At 36.4% G+C, this 22306-nt stretch overlaps 1 protein-coding gene across 2 annotated transcripts in view; it reads left to right on the top strand.

Moving 5' to 3' along the window:
* LOC111056636 (pre-rRNA-processing protein TSR1 homolog) overlaps positions 1-13924 on the top strand; it is a 432307-nt gene extending 418383 nt beyond the window's left edge. The window contains exons 8-12 of one of the 2 annotated variants that reach the window (XM_039433486.1): positions 1717-1940; positions 4138-4410; positions 8547-8657; positions 10449-10656; positions 13740-13924. In XM_039433486.1, coding sequence (XP_039289420.1) covers positions 1717-1940; positions 4138-4410; positions 8547-8657; positions 10449-10656; positions 13740-13882 — 959 coding nt within the window. In that variant the 3' untranslated portion in view covers positions 13883-13924. The remainder of the gene's footprint in view (positions 1-1716; positions 1941-4137; positions 4411-8546; positions 8658-10448; positions 10657-13739) is intronic. The other variant, XR_005571905.1, reaches the window with a different exon arrangement.
* The last annotated feature ends 8382 nt before the right edge of the window (positions 13925-22306 follow it).

Here is a 22306-nt window from a genome sequence, read left to right on the forward strand (position 1 = left end):
CAAAATAGTGGTTTTTGGGTATTGGTCTGTATGTGTGTGTGTGTGTGTGTGTATGAGTGTATGTGCGTCTGTGTACACGATATCTCATCTACCTATTAACCGAATGACTTGAAATTTGGAACTTAAGGTCCTTACACTATAAGGATCCGACACGAACAATTTCGAACAAATGCAATTCAAGATGGCTGCTAGAATGGCGAAAATGTTGTAAAAAACAGTGTTTTTCGCGATTTTCTCGAAAATGGCTCCAACGATTTTGATCAAATTCATACCTATAATAGTCATTGATAAGCTCTATCAACTGCCACAAATCCCATATCTGTAAACATTTCAGGAGTTCCACCCCATCTATGCAAAATTTGATTTTAGATTTCCAATTATCAAGTCTCAGATAAAATTTAAACAAAAATTTCCAAGTGGAAAAGATTGAGCATGAAAATCTCTTCAATTAATGTCCAGTAACATTTTCACCTAAAATTGAAAATAAGCTTGAAATTTGAGAAAATGTGATTATTCAATTGCAAACTGTTGGCAACTGTTGATTCTATTAAATCATTCACTATGAAGAGATAGCAGATCTCGTGTGTATCCAGCGTTTTTGTCCTGTCACCAGCTGGCTCATATCTAATAGTAATAGTAGACTTGAGATGCGCGGGAACACTAGCGTCAGGTGATCAATTTTCATAACGGCAAGGAAAGTTGTGTGAGTGCGCCACACTAGATTTTTATGTTTATATTTATTTATGTTCCGCATTTACGGCGAAACGCTGCAATAGATTCTCATTAATCATCAATCGGCTGTCGAGTGGATTGCAATGAAGCATGCAATTAATATCTCAAGGTAACTTGGTAATAAATCAGCTGTCGTGTGGACTATTAATTACATGCGTAATTTCATGCAATTTTTATGGACTATTATTAAATGTCCAAATCACTTTCTCGTGGACAATAAGATCACCGGAAAAATTAAACTGGATATAAAAAACTGGACATACAGTAATTCTTCTTCCATTTAGATATATGACTTGAGATTTCTGCTCCAGCATTGTTTTTTCATTTTTCAGTGGACTCGCTTACCTTTATTTTGAGTACCTATTCCTCTGTTTTCTTCCTTCCCCCCATTTCTCCCTTACCTTTTTCCCTCATTACTTCTCTTCTCTTCATTGCCTGCCTATTACATGGGAAACCATAGTTGGCTAGGTATCTTCCTCTCTTTTTTCTCTTCTCCAACACACCCAACCACAAAGCCCATGGTTTTTTATATTTGTAACATTTTATTGTTTTATTTTTTTCATAATTATTTGTAATTTTGTTTTGTGTGTTTTTAATAAATTGAATTGAATTGAAAATTGAAAAAAAATTGCATGCAATGACGCATGCAATTAATAACTAAAATAACATAGTATTTTATCTCGACCTTTCTCTGTTTTCAACTCGGGCTGACCTTTGCCAGTATGTCTTGAAGGAGATTAGCTTTTGCTGTTAGCATTTTTGATACACCAACCCCAACAGCCATTAGCCGTTTTCGCAGTAGATATCTCGCCGACACCGTCATACGACAGGATTTACTCTGATGGACAATATAAGAGGAGGCTGTGGTTTATAACTGCGCGAGGTCTACTGTTCACAGAACTACTAGTATAGCTTACACATCTACATGAGTGAATCAGAGATGAGCATACAGAAATTCTTCAATTTTTCCTGTTTTTGCTGCAGACGCCCGCCAAGACCAGTTGTTCCCGGACGAAGTGGACACGCCAGCGGGTGTGGCGGCACGCGACCGCTACCAGAAGTACCGCGGCCTGCAGTCGTTCCGCACCTCGCCCTGGGACGCCAAGGAGGATCTGCCGCGCGACTACGCGCGCATATTCCAGTTCCAGAACTTCAACCGGACGCGGAAACGCGTCATGGATGAGGCCGAAGATTGCTGTGGCGCTTATGTGAGTCGATCAAACAAACTATTTCAGAACTTATTATTTAATTTATTATTTAATTAGTTTATTCATTAATAACCATTACATTACATCAATTTTGGGAATAATCCCATTTGACAGGTAATTTGTCAGTACTAATACTACGAGGGGTATAATACAAGTACATACAATCAAAAAAATTAAATATTTATTCAGGAAGTGTCAAGTATCATTAAGGATGGTATAAATTATATATAAAAAATCAATTTTCTTGTGAATAAAATTCTGAAACTATATAGTAAGATTCACTTAATGAAGTTAGCATTATTTTGAACAAGAACATTTGATAGGCCTATTACATCAATCCTATGAGTGATGATAAGTGTCCTATAGTGTGTGAACAGTCCAATCAGAACTCATGTAAACTATTTTTTCAGTGAGAATATTATTCCCATAAGTTTTAATGGGACTATTCATATTAGCTAGGCTGTGCTGATTGTGAACTGTCCAATCAGAATTCATGGAGATTATATTTTCATTGTGCCGATTTCTATCACTGACACTGTAGTCTTCATCAATTGTTGAGTACTTGAATTTTTCTACCAGGTTTGAAGTTGTTCCCTCAAGCTGTATAACACGCCCATCTTAAGGTCCCAAGTTCAACTGGACTGTCTTGGTCCTATTGACCGAATGCAGTGAGGTCTATGTTTTAAGTCGTATTTTCTTCCGTCTGTATGTAACCCATTTACGACCAAACACGTCGATAGAATTCGATGAGACTTGGCAGGAATATTCCTTTTTTAACTGCGCGTCGATGTATACACAAGGTTTTTGGAAATTTTGCATTTTAAGGATAATATGGGAGGAAAAGGAATTTCCTCCATTCAATGATTCAATGATCTTTATTTGAGACAGAGTACATCAGTACTAGTATAAGCCAGGTCACATACAAAATGCATTATAAATAAAATACAATATACAGAATACAATGTAACAGTAGTCAAACACAATATCTAAATATTAAATCTATTTATCAACAAGTTGTGTGCTTAATATATAAAATGTCTTATATATCTAATTTTACTGTAGATTTTTAGATTGTCCAATGTTTATTACTCATATAATATGTCTACTTCTATTCCCAATATAATATCATATATTATGCCTATTTTAATGTACATGTTACCCAAGAAATAAAGTGTTATTAGCTAGCATGAAGTATCAACAAATAATTACAGTACATCCCATACTCCGATATCATTATAATCATCTACTCTGAAGATAGGATTAATCAGGCAATAGAAATATTCATAATCAATCAATCAGCTGACAAGTGGATTATTCATTGCATGCATTACACAGATGTCTGGAGAAGCCGTGTCTATTATTATTTTGGAGATCAGGTGACACCAGATACTTGTGGATGAGAAAACTGCGTGAGGTCTTCTGTTCACAGAACTACTAGTTATTTTAAGATCCTTTTCCTCCAATGCTTTTCTCCAACTCTCCAGAACTCCTTGGATTTCTTCAATGCTTTCTCCACTTCCATACAGCACTAAATCGTCGGAAAATATCATACACCACATCCCCTCTCTCACCGGAGAATGAGACTTTTGGGTGGGTTAAATTGTAATGTACATTGTAGAATGTGACTTATTTATTGTGAATTATTTGTATTATTTTATTTTTTACGACAAATAGTCCTTCTTGACGATTTCCTATACTCTTTTAAGGGCCGGTTTCTGAGCTCGGGATTTAGCTAAGCTCTAGACTTTAAACAGCTGGAGTCAGAAAATTAGCTTTCCAAAACGAGGCGTAGTCGCAGTTTTTATTTTCTCATTTCTACAATTTGAAACGTTCTTCCTTAACAAAATTAAACATTTCTAAATAATTCAAATCAGCTGAAACTTTACACTATTCTCTCTTTACTTTATTTTGTGTTTAATTTTCTAGTTTTTAAAAATATAATTCAAACGTGACAGTGACAATGACTACGACTACGCCCTGTTTTGGAAAGCCTATTTTCTGACTCCAACTGTTTAAAGTCTAGGACTTAGTCAAATCCCGAGCTCGGAAACCGGCCCTAAGAGTCTCCAGGAAGAAAATTTAATCAAATCAAACCTCTCACACGATTGTTTATACTATTGTTTAATTTTTATTTTTAGTATTTTGTATCTTGGCGAAATAACTATTGTATTCTATTAAATGTTGAATTGTTTGACAGCCCGGTTGGTACATCTCGGTGTACATTGCGAACGTGCCGGCGGCGGTGTACGGAAACCGCGGTGTCCAGCCGGTGGTGGTGTTTGGCATGTTGGCGCATGAGCAGAAGATGTCCGTGGTGAACATGGTGCTGAAACGGCCCAACCTGGTGTTGGACGAGGCTAGTGCGCAGGCGCCGATCAAGTCCAAACAGCAGCTGGTGTTTCAGTGCGGCTACCGTCGCTATAGGGCGTGTCCCGTCTTTAGTCAGCACACTAACGGCAGCAAGCATAAGGTAGCACACCTTCAAATCAAATCAAATTCTTTAGATGGAAATAAACTCCTCTGGTTGCAATTCATTGGAAATCAGAGAAATTATTATTATTTAGATGGAAATAAAATAATTGATGAAAAATTGCATTTATCCTAATGTTAACAGTAATAATAATAATATTCGTATGGCTTTTATTGGTGGGGGGTTCCTGACGGAAGTTCCACCTCGCCTGAATATATCGTTTAAGGTGGGCCGTCCACTAGAACCGTTTTCGTCCGAACTAGCATCGGCCGAAAACTACCGCACGCGACCGTACGATCCCCCAACAAAGAAAGGAATACATGCTCGTCCATTGGAACAGGTTCATACGGCCGTCTCCGGCTGATCAATTTTTTGGTACGAATAGAATGGGATTTTCCGGCTCTATTCGGCCGAACTAACAGTCGAGCTGAGACAACAAAGTGTTCCTAACCTAAAATTGCCCCCTGTGGGTTGGGGGAGCTTTGAGTCGATCATCGTACTCAAGAATGTGTTCAAAACCAGAATTCATCCACAGTATCCATGCTTGTCGTAAGAGGCGACTAAAATGGACCTCAAGGCAACTACAGAAGTTGCCTTGCCTTCAAATCCACGGGATCTGCCCCATCAGGGCAGTTTCGGAGGGGCAAGAAGTAAAACCCAAGTGACCAGAGATTGTCCACTCCAGGCACAAATGTGAGTCAAGAGGCTGAGTCGAGGGTGGCCGGGCGCCTGTCGCCCTAGAGGCAGTTTGGCGTCCCCTCTCTCAGCGGAAGGACCTACAAAAAGGCCAGGAGTGGAACTCACGTAGGTCACGAGTTTGTGGGTGAAGAGAGGCCAAAACTCACCACTGCTCAAAGAAGGGCGGCCATTCAGGCAAAACTTCTTGGGAGAGGTGAGGCTTTTGACCCTGCGAAGTTCCGGAGGAGCAAAAAGAAAAACCCAAGAGACCAGAGATGGGTGAAACTCCAGGCACAAATGTGGGTCAAGAGGCTGATTCAAGGGTGGCCGGGCGCCCTAGAGGCAGTTTGGCGTCTCCTTTCTCAGCGGAAGGACGTACAAAAAGGCAACTTTTGGGAGAGGTGAGGCTTTTGACCCTGCGAAGTTTTGGAGGGGCAAAAATAAAAAAACCCAAGAGATCCGTGATGGTTGAAAAACCAGGCACAAATGTGGGTCAAGAGGCTGATTCAAGGGTGGCTGGGCGCCCTAGAGGCAACTTGGCCGCCCCTTCCTCAGTGGAAGGACCTACAAAGAAGGCCAGGAGTGGAACTCACGTGGACTAATCAGTGGATCATGAGGACTAATCAGTCTGAAGAGACTGCCAAGCATATCACACTGGATTGTGACAAGGATTGCAACCAGGTGATGGATGGAATGTTAGTATAGGGAAAACTCTTGGTTCTTGTAAAGGACACAGGTATTTGTTTGCCTAACTAACATACTACTTGAACCAAACTTATCAACTTTTCACTGTCCATAGTTGAAACTTTATAAATCAGAACAAGTTCAAAAAACAAAAACAGACAAGACTGTGAAATAATTTTAGGTTTATTGTTTGAACACAATAAGCTTCGGTTGACGTGTGGGGTTCTTTGAACCTTTGGATCCTTGAATCCGTCTCTTCAAAAACAATAAACCTAAAATTATTTCATAGTCTTGTCTGTTTTTGTTTTTTGAACTTGTTCTGATTTATAAAGTTTCAACTATGGACAGTGAAAAGTTGATAAGTTTGGTTCAAGAGCATGTTCCATTGTGGGATATGCGAGACAAAATATATCATCGTCGTGATGTTCAAAGGAATCTGTGGACAAAGATTGTTCAATAATGAATAACTAATATAGTTGATATTTGTTGAAGGTAAGATTATTGTAATAAATAACTAATTTAGTGGATATTTGTTTATTCAATTTTCAAAATTTCAATACAATCATTGTTTATGAAAAATGTTGGTGGCTATGATAGTAGTTAATTCAATAATTGGCAACTAGACTGACGTAAACGGTTCCAATGGACGACCATATTCGGCCGAATTAACGGCCGGCAGATTCGTCCGATCCAACGGCCGAACGGATCGTTGAATACGGTTCCAGTGGACGGTTACCTTAAGCCGTCAATGGGCCTTACGACTGTCATACTTCAGCCGGGACCGACTGTGCGTGCCTATCCGATAACACTGTTCTGCTAACAGTAAGATATAAGTACAGCACATTGCCAGATGAGCAGTGCTGTCTGAAATGTCTAAATGGTGCTCCGCAAATAACCTAAAAGTTGATGTTGGCAAGCCCACATTCATTGAGTTCAAGATACAAATATTCACAATCGCCAACCCACTGAATTTTGAAGTGAATGCTGCTGACCTACTTCCCTCAAATGTGACCAATTTCTTGGGAGTTACCATGGACTGCAGTCTATCATGGTCATGTTATGCTGACTCTCTTCTCAAGTTCAGCAGCCTTTGCCTTGACAAGAATCTCAAGGCTCTTGTTGCTGGACGCTGTGATGATTGCCAATCACGGGTATTACGAGCCATTTCCTATGGTGCCATAATGGTAGACATTTCCTATTAATTCCATAATCCTATGGCATTTTGCTGTGGGGATGATCAAGGCTTGCATTGTCCATTTTTCGTGCCCCAAGAGAGTCCCAAGGCTCATCTTTTAAACGCCTCCACGCTCCTCTTGTAGGCCATTATTTCGGATAACAGAGATTGAAAATGAACAGATTTGAATATTTTCCCGCGACGTGGGACAGTCACCCCGCGGTAGACAAAGTAGACGGCAGTTGACTTTTTTTAGTATGAACCAACCCGACTTGTACATTTATAAACTGTTTGAATTTTCTCATCAGATAATTGAACTTTCTGTCTCTAAAAATGTGTTTCATCTATTAAATTGTTAGAAAACAAAGATATTGTCAAATTTCATTATAATATTCATTAAAAACTTATACCATGGTTTCTCGTTTACCAACGCATCATCAGCTGTACTGAGGAATAATAATAATAATAATATTTTTTCTGATTGCCAATGAATTGCAACCAGAGGAGTTTATTGACAAAACACAATTATACATAATTGTTATATTATACATACAAAATTGCTAATACTAAACTTAGTTCTAATTATGATACCCCACTATAATAATATGTGTCGGGGTGATCTTAATATTTTTTCTAAAACATGTATAAAAATGTAATTAGTATTTTCAGTTTTTAAGGTTTACAAACTTACTTAGGCTTACGAATGAGGATACAGAAACATTCTTTCTGTCATATTTACTCAATTGCAGCTGTTTTCCAGGCATTAAATCAAGCCGGTAAACAGCTGTTTGCAGAACAATAAAACATGTGATTTTCATTACAGCATACTATACTGTAAAGAGATCATATGTTCTCTTTACAGTCGAGTATGTTAGGACTCTACTGAGTCCTTATAGCATTTGAGTAATAAAAATACTAACTCAAATAATAAAAGAACTCATTTAAGGAGTTTCAAGTTATAAGAAATCATCTGAAATCTTATAATCTAGACCTTTATTATTTTATTTGAGCTCGAAGGGTCTGTCTGTTATGAACTAGGCGCTACGGGCTAGGTCATGTTAATAGAATGCAGTAGCTCGAGCAGCAGCGGTAATAGTTTCTGTTTCTTAGCAATATTATTCTTTCTCAGATAAGTATGACAAAAAATATTGTACGTAACTTGTACGGTAACGTATTTACCGCATTCGTATGATAATTGTGCCCTCAACTACGTTTCGGGCAGAAACAATAATATTTATGCGGTAAATTATCGTTACCGGGCTTGTTACGTGAAGTACTATAACCTAATATTAGTAGTCTAGAGCTCCTAAATAGGTGGGTGACTATAGTTATAACTAAAGTAATGAATATTACTTATAACTATTGCCACCCAACTATTTAGGAGCTCTAGACTACTAAGATTAAGTTAAGAATATTTTTTCTCTATCCTCATTACTCAGTACAGCTGATGATGCGTTGCTAAACGTGAAACCATGGTACTGTTTTAAAGTTTTTAATAAATTTTTAGTGAAATTTGACAATATCTTTGTTTTCTTATTATGGAGAGATTTCACATCACCATCAATTCTACTAATTTTAATAAATTGTTTATTGTTTTCAGTATGAAAGGTACTTCCAGCCGGATGCCACAGTAGTAGCGACAGTTTTCGCTCCCATTATGTTCCCTCCCTGCTCTGTGCTCGCCTTCGAAGAGAAAAGCGATGGATCCATGGTAAATATTGACGAAAATTACTCTATAACTTGCTGATTTCACGATTATTATTGCCCAAACAGTGACAGGAATCGGTGGCATGGATAGTTGATCATTTCATTCCCTTACCTACGTTTAAACTTGAGCAAAAAAGCTCAATCCTGTAAAAAAATCCAATTATTTTAAACGAGAATGAACAGTTAATATCACATCAATGAACCTGTATCAGCTACCGTCTATAGAAGGCATTGATAAGACAGAGGATCGGCAACGTTTTTCTCCTATCTTTTTTGATTGAGATTGAATATTTTGTTAATTAATTGTATTTCTATATTGTTGAAAACGAGCTGGTATCGTTGCTGGGCTAGAAAAGGATAGCGCTATCTGCTTTGTCGAATGATATACCAACCCCAATGTTAATATTAAATACTACCATTATAACGTGGACCTCACTATACCTTGACTTTGAATGGTTAAGGCTGTGCAAAGGCAAAAAATAAACTTTTTACTGGTGATATTTTTCGATTTGTATAATATTAAGCTATCAAAATGAAAATGTTTTCTCATGAATTCATTTTTTTTTCGATCATTACTCTCCGAGATATGTGCACCTAAAGTTTAATTTTTTGGGACAGAACATTTCAAATTCTGTAAGAGATAAATCCATGAGATTTAGAGGATTCTTCATGGTATTGTTGATCTAGTAAGACAAAACTTTTCTGAGAATATCAATTTTTGAGAAAGTTATTCAATTTACCAAAAATGACAGAAAATAACTCTACTAAAAGTTATTTTTGGTCATTTTTAGTGAATCAACATTTTTAGTAAATAACTTTCAACCCGCTCCGCGCCGGCTCCGCCCTCGTTCCTCCATCGCTCCGCCCTCGTTCCTCCATCGCTCCGCCCCCGCTCTGCAGTCGCACCGATCATGAACGTTACGGAAGATGTTAGCTCTTCTCGCGTTCCCCGGTCGATCCACTCTTGCTCCCCGGTCGATCATCAATCGATCTGCTCGAGTGACGTTCGGTTGCGGAGCAGAGCGAAAGTCTGTACGCACCTTTAGATCAACAACACCATGAAAAATCTATCCTCCAAATCTCATGGATTTATCTCTTACCGAACTTGAAATACTCTGTCCCAAAAATTTAAAATCTAGGCGCTCATATCTCAAAAAGTAATGATCAGAAAAAAATGTTTTTCTGAAAAAACTTTTTCATTTTGATAGCTTGATAGTATACAATTAGAAAAACTTTGAAAAATATCACCAGTAGAAAGTTTATTTTTAGCTTTTGCACAGCCTTAATGAACAAGTTTGAGTGCCGGTTGCACAAAAGCTGGTTAAATTTTAATCATGATTGGTTCTCGTGGGATTAATCACGATTAAAATTTAACCGGCTTTTGTGTAACCGGGCCCATTGAAATAAGGCAGCTTAATTACAGAAGGTTTAGAAAAATGTATTAGAAATATTCCTTGTAAATAATCCCTTCTACTCTGTTGAAGAATTTATGGAAAAAAGTTCTATTCAAGGGATTTTGAAATGATTATATAAAAGGGTTGCATATGAATAAGGTGAATTTGAGTTCAATGTACCTACTGTGGCTTTTTATTGATGTGTTGAATAAACCCTACTGTGGCTTTAGCCTACTGTTGAATATAGCCTACTGTGGCTATTTATTGATGTGTTGAATAAACCCTGTTTTTATTGTGTTGTATTGTATTGTGTTGACTGGCCTATATGTCAAATTGTGATATTCTATTGAGGCTAATAAAGATATTCTATTCTAAACCTTACTTTTGCGGTGTGTTTTCAGCCCCTAGTAGCAACAGGCAGCCTGCTATCAGTTAACCCCGATCGACTGGTGATCAAGAGGGTCGTGCTGTCAGGTCATCCGTTCAAGGTCAACAAACGATCAGCTGTTATTCGCTACATGTTCTTCAACCGTGAAGACATCGCCTGGTTCAAGCCGGTCGAACTGAGGACCAAGTACGGTCGCAGAGGTCACATCAAGGAGCCTCTGGGTGAGTTTTAAGTCGATGTAAGCCTGTGCTACCTTTCTTAAAGTTTTCTATCACTGAATAATTGAACACAATAAGTTGAGACTTGGCCCTCCACCCGAAAAAAAATCTGGTGTGGCGCACTCACACAACTTTCCTTGCCGTTATGAAAATTGATCAACTGACGCTAGTGTTCACGCGCATCTCAAGTCTAATCTAAGATCAAAGATCTAAGCCAGCTGGTGACAGGACAATAACGCTGCAGACACACGAAGTCTGCTATCTCTTCATAGTGAATGATTTAATAGAATCAACAGTTTGCCAATTGAATAATCTTATTTTCTCGAACTTTGAGCTTATTTTCAATATTTAAGGTGAAAATGGTACTGAACATTAATTGTTGAGATTTTTATGCTCAATCTTTTCCACTTGAATTTTTTTATTAAATTGTATATGAAGCCTGATAATTGGGAATCTAAAATCAAACTTTGCATGGATGGGGCGGAGCTCCTGAAATTTCTACAGATATATGACTTGTGGCAGTTGATAGAGCTAATCAATGACTTTTTTAGGTATAAATTTGATCAAAATCGTTGGAGCCGTTTTTGAGAAAATCGTGAAATCCCCCTTTCTTTTTTGACAAAATTTTCGCCATTTTAGCCGCCATCTTGAATAATCGAAGCAACAACTTTCTCATAACAACCAGCTGCTTGCAATTGAAATATTTCAGTTGAATATCTTGTAAATTGCTAGCCTTTAGCATACATAAAGTACATAATGGTTGATGCATACTATGCAGCCGCTCTCCTAATTTTAAAATTTCTGAATCCTGGCTTTCATTAGTAGAGTTAGTGGCAGAGTTCCCTGGGCAAGTACTAACTATCTTGTGAACTCTCCCAATGAAAACGTTCAAGGTAGAGGCATGGTAGAGTACTAGTTTTCAGTAGAGTAGAGTGGGATAGTAATCTACCACTTGCCTTTCCCGATCACCGCTTCTCACTCTTCTTTACCACTACTATGCTAATGAAAACAGTCTCCAGCTAATAGAGTCGTGCCATAGGCTATCAAGTTTTAGAAGTATTGTTAATTATTAAAACGTATTAATAAGAATTAAGTGTTAATATATTAAAAAGTATTGACATTTACGTTTAGTTCTGTTCACTAGATAACACACTTTACCTACTATTCTCAACTGTAGTGAAAACAGTTACTCGACCAATTAAGTAGAGTAGAGTTTGCTCGGTAGAGTTAGTATGTCAGTTACTCGACCACTAATTGGTGAAAACCAGGCTTAAAAGTCAAAATACCATCCTCCGACTACTTTTGACTGTTGGAAAAATTATTTCTAAAAGTTTTCCAGAAGTTTCTGGAATCCTGAATCCTGGAGTTACTATAAATCCAGACTCATACTCAGTCAGAATCTGCAACATATGCTTCGCATAGCTTTGCTGATTTTCAAAACTAGCAGTGCAGGATTTTTTTAGTAAAATATTATTTAGAGGAAACTTTCAAATGTAATTTTTTAATCCCAATATAGTTTCTCTACTGTACTTTATAAAGTGTGCTCTGAGTTTTCACTTTCTAAACTGATATTTTTCATATTATAAATGCTGTATACGAAACTAAACATATTGTAAATAAATAGATATTTTGGAATTTCTCAAACATTGGGATGAATTTCAGTCTTAATTCACAACACTGTACTGCAAAATTATTCTATTTGCAGTTTTTATAAATATGTAGGTGGAGGAAAAATGTTGTGTACATCACGAGTGTAATATACTTTTTCTCCCTCAGGGAAATCGATGCCCTCAGCTTCCCCTCGGGCATCAATCTTTCCCCTTAGGGAGAAAAAGCTGTATTTTTTACTCTAGATATAGGAAATAACTATTATATTTTTTAAATTTCAATATATTTTGTAGTGTAGCTATCACGATGTGTTGCCTCAGCAATAGTTCCATGTTTATTTACACATTCATATTGGTTCTTCGCTCGATATCTTGTCCTCAATACGTGGTGACAGGAGTTTGACAGATTGTTGTAATGCTATATTATATTCCTTTACTGAGTACACTTTTTTAATTTTTCACTCACAACATGCTTCAACAGTAAAGACATTATCAAGTGAGTCTTATTATTATTATTGATTGATTCTCTATTGATTCATACAATAAGTACATTATCAAAATGATAGGGAGAGAAAAAATAAGGTAACCTTGTGCTATTCCTCTTCCAAATTTAGATAAGGTTACACATAGTCCAAAATAGGCTAAGTCTATAATTTATCTTTATTTCTTGACTAGCCGTCAGGCTCGCTTCGCTCGCCATATCCGTCTAGTCTGGACCCCCGACTGGATTGTCCAAGAATGAGATGAGCAGAATGTTCTATGAGATCAGCAGCTCGCTTCGCTCGCCTGCATTTTTCATTTGAGCATTTTTATCATATGTTAGGACGATCCAGTCGGGGGTCCAGACTAAACGTCTGGCTAAACGGATATGGCGAGCGAAGCGAGCCTGACGGCTAGTAATATAATATTATCAGGAATAGCTCTGATTGAAGTAGCCGTGCTCAATCAATTTTTCCGCGATAAATGCATTTCAATCTTCAACTTGGTGCCAACCTAACAAAATCAACCCAACTTAATGCCAACTTGACAAAATTATTAATTTAGTTATCAGTTGACAACTGTTTCGAAGAGGTACTCTCTCTAGATTATTGTTCTATATTATCATATGGTATGGCCTTTTTTCAATTATAATTAAGAGAATAAGAAGAATATACATGCTAAAAGACGAACTTTAAATCCTTAAAAACCACCCTTAGAGTTGAAATATTGCCAAAAGATTTCTTAGTGCGCCTCTAAAGGGCCAACTGAACATACCTACCAAATTTGAACGTTTTTGGTCCGGTAGATTTTTAGTTCTGCGAGTGAGTGAGTCAGTCAGTCAGTGAGTGAGTGCTATTTCGCTTTTATATATATAGATTCCTTCACTGCTATAATTACACCTACTACTTTACCAACAAAATACAGTTCAATCTTAGTTATTGAAGATTTTTTGCAGTAAATGAAACCATGATTTTAACATGAAATTGACCGTTCCAACAGGTACTCACGGACACATGAAGTGTGTGTTTGATGGCCAGCTGAAGTCTCAGGACACAGTTCTTCTCAACTTGTACAAGAGGGTTTTCCCCAAGTGGACCTACGAGCCTCTGGTTTGTACAAAAAGTGTCACCCCAATGGAATAGAGTTTATTTATGTACATAGAATAAAATAATATTTAAAACAAACATTGCAGACACTGTTCATTTTCTCTCTTAAACATTGAAAATTATTATTTATCCACTCACTGGATGGATCAAATTATTATTATTTGTTCATTTTAACCCGATTGAAAATCGATTTCTTATAATTTTGTGGATTGATTAGTGCTGTAGATATAATAGCCTATAGTGAGGTCCATAATAATGGAAGTGGAGAAGGATAGGAGAACAACGTTGCCTATCCTCTGTTTTGTCAATGCCTTCTATGGAGGGTAACTGATACCGGTTTATTGATGTAATATTAACTGTTCATTCTCATTTAAAACTAGTAGTTCTGTGAACAGTAGGCCTCGCGCTCAGTAAGTTACATTGACCTGTTGTTATGTTTTCTCAAAAATTAATAATTAATTTATCAATTTTAAAATGTCTAGAAAAAATCCTAAATAAACATAAAGCTTTCTGTCCTATCGTACCATGACGTGTCGTCCCGGAAGTGATATGAGCGCTGTTATCAGGTCTGGCTGCAACTGTCTTCAATGTTGATGGAAAGATACATTTTCAAGATGTTCGATGTTTTTGAACGGGTAGTCTAATTGACCGAGCGAAGTGAGGTCTAAGATTCAAGTCGACGGTTTGGCATTTCTCTTAATGTTTAAATGTTGCGCATTTACGGCGAAACGCGGTAATAGATTTTCATGAAATTTGACAGATATGTTCCTTTTTTAATTGCGCGTCGACATATGTACAAGGTTTTTGGAAATTTTGCATTTCAATGATAATATAAAAGGAAAAAGGAGCCTCCTTCATACGCCAATATTAGAGTAAAAATCAGACTATAGAATTATTCATCATAAATCAGCTGACAAGTGATTACACAGATGTGTGGAGAAGCCAGTCTATTGCTGTATTTCCATAAGGTCTATAGTTTCAATCAGGTACTTGTGGATGAGTATACTGCGAGAGATCTACTGTTCACAGAACTACTAGTAGTCCACAGCTGATTTATGGTGAATAATTCTATAGTCTGATTTTCACTCTAATATTGGCGTATGAAAGAGGCTCCTTTTTCCTTTTATATTATCCTTGAAATGCAAAATTTCCAAAAACCTTGTATATACGTCGACGCGCAATTTAAAAAGGAACATACCTGTCAAATTTCATGAAAATCTATTACCGCGTTTCGCCGTAAATGCGCAACATTTAAACATTAAGAGAAATGCCAAACCGTCGACTTGAATCTTAGACCTCACTTCGCTCGGTCAATAATCAATTACTGTATATTTTATCAAGCAAGAAATTATATTTTTCAATGATTTCATAATACTTTACTTTATGTGGCTATACAGTCCATGATGAACTTTGGCCTCCTCAACATGTCGCCTCCACGTCTCTCTATCTTGTGCTCTCTGCCGCCAGTTTGTCACTCCCAGCACACGTAGATCACCCATCACGTCACCAATCCATCTTCTCCTTGGCCTTCCTCTTCTCCTCGTCTCAATCACTATATCATCCATTATTCTAACCGGTCCTCTTTTTTCAGCCATTCTTACTACATGACCCAGCCATTCAATTCTTCTTGCTTTTATGGTGCGTATAATATTTTCTTCCCCGATTTTTTCATCTATCTCACAATTATATCTGCCTCGCCATATACCTTCGTCACATATTGGACCCCAAATTCATCTGAACATCTTTCTCTCAAAATATCTTAGTGCTCTTTCATCTTTGCTCAATATCATCCAAGTTTCAGCCCCATATATTACAACTACTAGCAGGTAACCCGTGCTGCGCAAGGGTCTAATTAAAAACTTGAGCTACTGAATTCTTGAAGAATCTAAAATAGGCCTATAATCATCCTTGGTAAAAATTAAGAATTTATATGCAAATTTTCAATATGATGATTATTATCCAATAGATAACTGAAGGAGACATAATACTTGAAAACCTAACAGTATCATATTAATTTTTTTCAATACATCAATTTTAGTATCGATTAGATCCTACTTAATTTGAATAAGGTAGTCATTTGTTTCCCAAATACCGGTACCTAACAAAAAACCTACAATACTAAATTGAAGACTGTTTTGGGCTTAATGCCTGTAGTCTTCCTCGTTTTTGTAAGAAATAAATAAATATTCGTTTCCGGATTTGTGTCTGATAATACAATATAACTGAAGAATATCAATTATTACTAATTTTATTGTGATCTATTCATGTTTTTCTTATGAATTCCATTGATACAACATATGCTATGTCCATTTCATTTGTACTCGTTACAAAATTTCACATTAAATAATTATTTGATGAAATCTAAGTTCAATCATAATGAAAACAACTTCCATCAAAAAATAATTTATAATAATACGTTTCAAGGGAAAAAATCAAGTACAAAAAAATTGGATGGAACCGGGATTCGAACCGAGAAACATTCGCTCCAAAGTCGAGTAAATCCACAATTTGATGCGAACAAACACAACCCTACTCTCTCTTATTATATAGATATAATAATAATATAATTATTTCATAATAAATTTTCATAATCAAGATTGAATATTTTGTTAATTAATTATATAATTTATACATTGTTAAAACCAATCTGGCAACAGAGCAAAGCGAGAAATAGAGCGCTATCCGCTTTGTTGAATGATAGACAAGGATAGCAATACAATTGCTAATCAAACTTTGCATTATAACGTGAACCTCACGTTAGGTACTCTACTTTATAAATATAAAAGAATAGACCGTGAGTTATAACATGAACCTTCGACTTCCATCATATGGAACGCAACTCTGCATTTTCAAGGGTGGGGTAAGAGTTTGGTCAATTTGTTCTCGGAAGCCGGTACCCTCACTGCCAACATTCTCAACACTGACCTTATGTATGCAAAGTGAGAGAGGAAGATGTGTGAGAGAGACATTCCCACCCCTACATCCCTACCACGCTAGCCACACTTTCACCGTTTTAGGGGTTGAGGGGTTTAATGTTATAACTCACGGCCTATATTCAATAATAAGTATTCAGTATTCAATAAACAGTAGTGATGTGATTGTAATATAATACGTTATTTTGGGGATATAAAACTATTTAAGACAAATTAATTAATACTGTACAGATTTTTAGAAAAGTCGGGCAGCCCTAGCCTTATGCCTAGTCCACATGTTGGCTCAGCATGGTAATACCATAGAGGAACAATATTGTAAGTAGATATCCCATGGTATAGGGCGTTTATGTCGCAACTTTTACTGTTATCTCAAGCCGATTAATGTCGATTTTTACGTTTTGACAGGGTAAGAGTGTATGAACGGCACAATGTGAGAGACTACCAGCGTCACGGCAAAGAACTACGTGGACTATCGGCTTGAAATAATAGTAAAAGTTGCGACATAAACGTCCTATACCATGGGATATCTACTTACAATATTGTTTCTCTATGGTAATACCGGGTAGCCGTCTAGTTGTCCCCCTGACTACTTGTCACCTACAGAGCACCAGTTGGCACAACTTACACCCCCGCAGCGTAGGGAGGAGGGATCAAGCAATTTTTATTACTGGTTATGATGTAGAGTTGATTTCTAATCACTTTTGGTTCAGTAACATTTTCCCGTCAAAGCACGGTTCGGGAGATATTCGCCGTCTTTGCTATTTTTAGGACAAATTTTTTCCAGTTGGTTGAAAACAGAAAAAAATGAATAATAAGCCCTTTTGATGACTGAACCAGATGTAGATCACAATTCTAAACACATTTTGTTCAGTTATATTTTCCCGTCAGACGCACCGTTTATGAGTGAATTGTGCCTAATGCTAGAACAGTCAAATTTTCATCCATCAATAATATGGCAGATGAAGCTATCAGTCTGGTTATCAACGGAGGTATTACATGAAGTCTGGTAATTAATATGAGGATAAATAATTATTTATATACACTTGCGCTAGCACAAAATAAGGAATCTTAATGCCTTTTCATATAGAACTTGAACTGAGGCTTCATTTTCCAACTTTCAAATGAAGAGCTGATAAAAAGAGAAAGAGTCGAGGGGATAGGTTGTCGTGACCGTAGACGACTACTTGTGCCCTTGTAAAAATATACCATTGCCGTCAAGTTGTCACCCCGACTACTTGACACCTACTGGACCGGAAGAGCCAACTAGTCATGACCGTAAACGACAATTTGACACCTCGCACTCTAGCGACAGGGTGTCCCCCCGACTAGTTATCACCTCCACAGAAAGGAGACAACTAGACGGGTATGACTCACGTCTACTTGTCCCCTAAAAACCGGTTTTAAAAGGGGACAAGTAGTCGGGGTGACACCTAATCGCGTACCCGTAATACCTAGTCCACATCTAGGCCAGCGCTGGCAAACCTCCCATCCACACACTGGCGCTGGTCGACATTAGGCCAACATGTGGATAATAAGTTTTCATAATTGAGATGAAATATTATGTTAATTAATCATATTTTTACATTTTTTGAAAAACGATCTGTAAAGATTGCGGAGCTAGAAAAGGATAATGGTATCTTCTTTGTCAAATGATAGTAACACCAATGTTAATATAGTATATTTCAGACCTAGAGCAGAAAATGAGATTTTTCTGGCTCGAAATCGGTTTTCAAGTCCGAGGACTAGAAAAGATTGAGAGCCGGAAAAAAATTTTTTGCCCATGGTGCGAACGATATTTTTCGCCACACTACAGGTAGCCTATTGCTGACAAAATAAATAAAGAATACTCGTTATTGTACCTATCTCTTGATTTTAGTGGTAGAAGATTTGCAGTCATGATTTCAGATTCTTTTAAAATTTCACTTGGAATATCACAGGCATCATCATCTTCAAGCATTTTTGAAAATTCTGAATGCGCTAATCAACAATAAATAATTGAATAAAAATGGTTGCGAAGCGAATGATGAATTCATTTGATTCGAAATTCGAACTGAAATAATTGCAACTTCAGATGAAGAAAGTTGACACTCGCCCGATCTAGGCTGGAAAGAGTACACTTTCCAGCCTAGACCAGAAAAGAAACCTGTTTCTTATGTCAGACAAGAGTCGTCTGCAAATAAGGTCTTTCAGATCTATGTAGGGACTGGAAAACAGCTGCTTTCTGTGCAGTGTGGCGAAAAAATACTTTCATTATAACATGGTCCTCACTATAAGCCACACTCTTGCAATAGTTGTTGACAGTGTGGAGCGATGACAGCCGTCCACTCTTGCGCTGGTCGTCATTTGTACGCATTGGGCCTAAATGTGGATGCAGCATAAGGCTGGCCACTAACGGTACGACATGCGTGATACACACGTCGTCTTATTACATTCATTGTTGTGTCTTCACAGCGAAAGGCTTGAAAAAAATTGTTTGATATTAGGTTTTTTATCTCCGATTTTTTGTTGTTTATTTTTCTTCGCTGCTCTGAGGTTAAATTATTTTTCCATCATTAGGCTAACTAGTAATTTATTTGTATTGGTTGTTTTTTTATGTTTGAAGCCTCTTGCTGATGACAAGTCATGCTTGATGAACATGTGTGAACATGAATATCCTACCGCTAGTGCCTACCCCAATTGATAGCATATAGGATACTATTATTAGGATATACGATATAATAATAATAACCGTTTTTCAAATAGAGAATAATTCATTTATTGCAACACCTTCTTGATCTGGAAATTCTGATTGTTTTTGGCGATTACTTATCAGTTCTTGCAAAGGTGTATAGATTCGTTCCAGAACTGAAAGTCTTGGTTTTGTGTTTTGAAACAGCATCAAAAGTTTTGTTTCATTACTGTTTGTTTCAATGCTTAATGCCAAATAGAATAGTACTTTTTGTCCTGTTATCACTTCTACGATCAAAACATCACGCACTGAGTTCCACGGGTAAAACATGACGTTGCGTTGACCCAAACTGTTGGTAGTTGTGAACTGTACTCCAAGGGGAACAATAACCAATAGTTTTTCTGATACTATTTCATAATACATGGTTAAATAGAGCATAAGCACTACTATAAGGACTTCTAACAAGATAGAAATGGTATGATTTTGGATGATTTCATATTTTGGACAAACTATTTTGTAATAGTTCCCCACAATCCAACATAATATTAGAAGCAAAATAAAAATTACTAGTCTCTTTGTTAGTGATCGGCGCTTTTCAACTATAATCTCTAGATGTTGTTTTGAAATCGTTTCTTGAAAAAAATTGTTTGATATTAGGTTTTTTATCTCCGATTTTTTGTTGTTTATTTTTCTTCGCTGCTCTGAGGTTAAATTATTTTTCCATCATTAGGCTAACTAGTAATTTATTTGTATTGGTTGTTTTTTTTATGTTAGAGGTTAGAGCCCTCTTGCTGATGACAAGTCATGCTTGATGAACATGTGTGAACATGAATATCCTACCGCTAGTGCCTACCCCAATTGACAGCATATAGGATAATATTATCAGGATATATGATACAAGCGATATAATAATTATAACCGTTTTTCAAATAGAGAATAATTGATTTATTGCAACACCTTCTTGATCTGGGAATTCTGATTGTTTTCGGCGATTACTTATCAGTTCTTGCAAAGGTGTATAGATTCGTTCCAGAACTGAAAGTCTTGGTTTTGTGTTTTGAAACAGCATCAAAAGTTTTGTTTCATTACTGTTTGTTTCAATGCTTAATGCCAAATAGAATAGTACTTTTTGTCCTGTTATCACTTCTACGATCAAAACATCACGCACTGAGTTCCACGGGTAAAACATGACGTTGCGTTGACCCAAACTGTTGGTAGTTGTGAACTGTACTCCAAGGGGAACAATAACCAATAGTTTTTCTGATACTATTTCATAATACATGGTTAAATAGAGCATAAGCACTACTATAAGGACTTCTAACAAGATAGAAATGGTATGATTTTGGATGATTTCATATTTTGGACAAACTATTTTGTAATAGTTCCCCACAATCCAACATAATATTAGAAGCAAAATAAAAATTACTAGTCTCTTTGTTAGTGATCGGCGCTTTTCAACTATAATCTCTAGATGTTGTTTTGAAATCGTTTCTTGAAAAAAATTGTTTGATATTAGGTTTTTTATCTCCGATTTTTTGTTGTTTATTTTTCTTCGCTGCTCTGAGGTTAAATTATTTTTCCATCATTAGGCTAACTAGTAATTTATTTGTATTGGTTGTTTATTTTATGTTTGAAGCCTCTTGCTGATGACAAGACATGCTTGATGAACATGTGTGTACATGAATATCCTACCGCTAGTGCCTACCCCAATTGATAGCATATAGGATACTATTATTAGGATATACGATATAATAATAATAACCGTTTTTCAAATAGAGAATAATTCATTTATTGCAACACCTTCTTGATCTGGAAATTCTGATTGTTTTCGGCGATTACTTATCAGTTCTTGCAAAGGTGTATAGATTCGTTCCAGAACTGAAAGTCTTGGTTTTGTGTTTTGAAACAGCATCAAAAGTTTTGTTTCATTACTGTTTGTTTCAATGCTTAATGCCAAATAGAATAGTACTTTTTGTCCTGTTATCACTTCTACGATCAAAACATCACGCACTGAGTTCCACGGGTAAAACATGACGTTGCGTTGACCCAAACTGTTGGTAGTTGTGAACTGTACTCCAAGGGGAACAATAACCAATAGTTTTTCTGATACTATTTCATAATACATGGTTAAATAGAGCATAAGCACTACTATAAGGACTTCTAACAAGATAGAAATGGTATGATTTTGGATGATTTCATATTTTGGACAAACTATTTTGTAATAGTTCCCCACAATCCAACATAATATTAGAAGCAAAATAAAAATTACTAGTCTCTTTGTTAGTGATCGGCGCTTTTCAACTATAATCTCTAGATGTTGTTTTGAAATCATTTCTTGAAAAAAATTAGTAAACTGGAATTTGACGTTACCTAAACCAGCCATTGCTGACAATTACAAAATAGCCTATTTATTATTTTATCATCAAACTAAAAAATCTTCCCATGAATCAATACGAAGAACATTGTACCTTTTTCTACTGTTAGTATCATTCAACAAAATAACTTGAGACTAAATTATAAAAACAGAAACTATAGAGTTACTGTAGTTTACTATTTTTTAGGTTAACTTGTTATAAACTGAATTTGATTGATATCGATAATTGGTATTTAGTGATATCGATAATCGGTGTTTAGAGATATCGATGATTCAGTACTCATACTTGATTATTTTTTATCGATGCTTGCTATCGAGATTCAATCACCGATCAATCATTAATCGACTGCTGTTATTTCATTTATTATCAAAGATATCGACTCAATTTTTTTAAATGAAAGAGGAAGAAAAAATAAATTGCGCTAGCCTATTTTGAAACAATTTAATTTTAAATTTTAATATTAAAAATAGCTGTTTGAAAATCA

Source organism: Nilaparvata lugens, chromosome 7 (genome assembly GCF_014356525.2).
Source record: "Nilaparvata lugens isolate BPH chromosome 7, ASM1435652v1, whole genome shotgun sequence".
Lineage (NCBI taxonomy): Eukaryota > Metazoa > Arthropoda > Insecta > Hemiptera > Delphacidae > Nilaparvata > Nilaparvata lugens.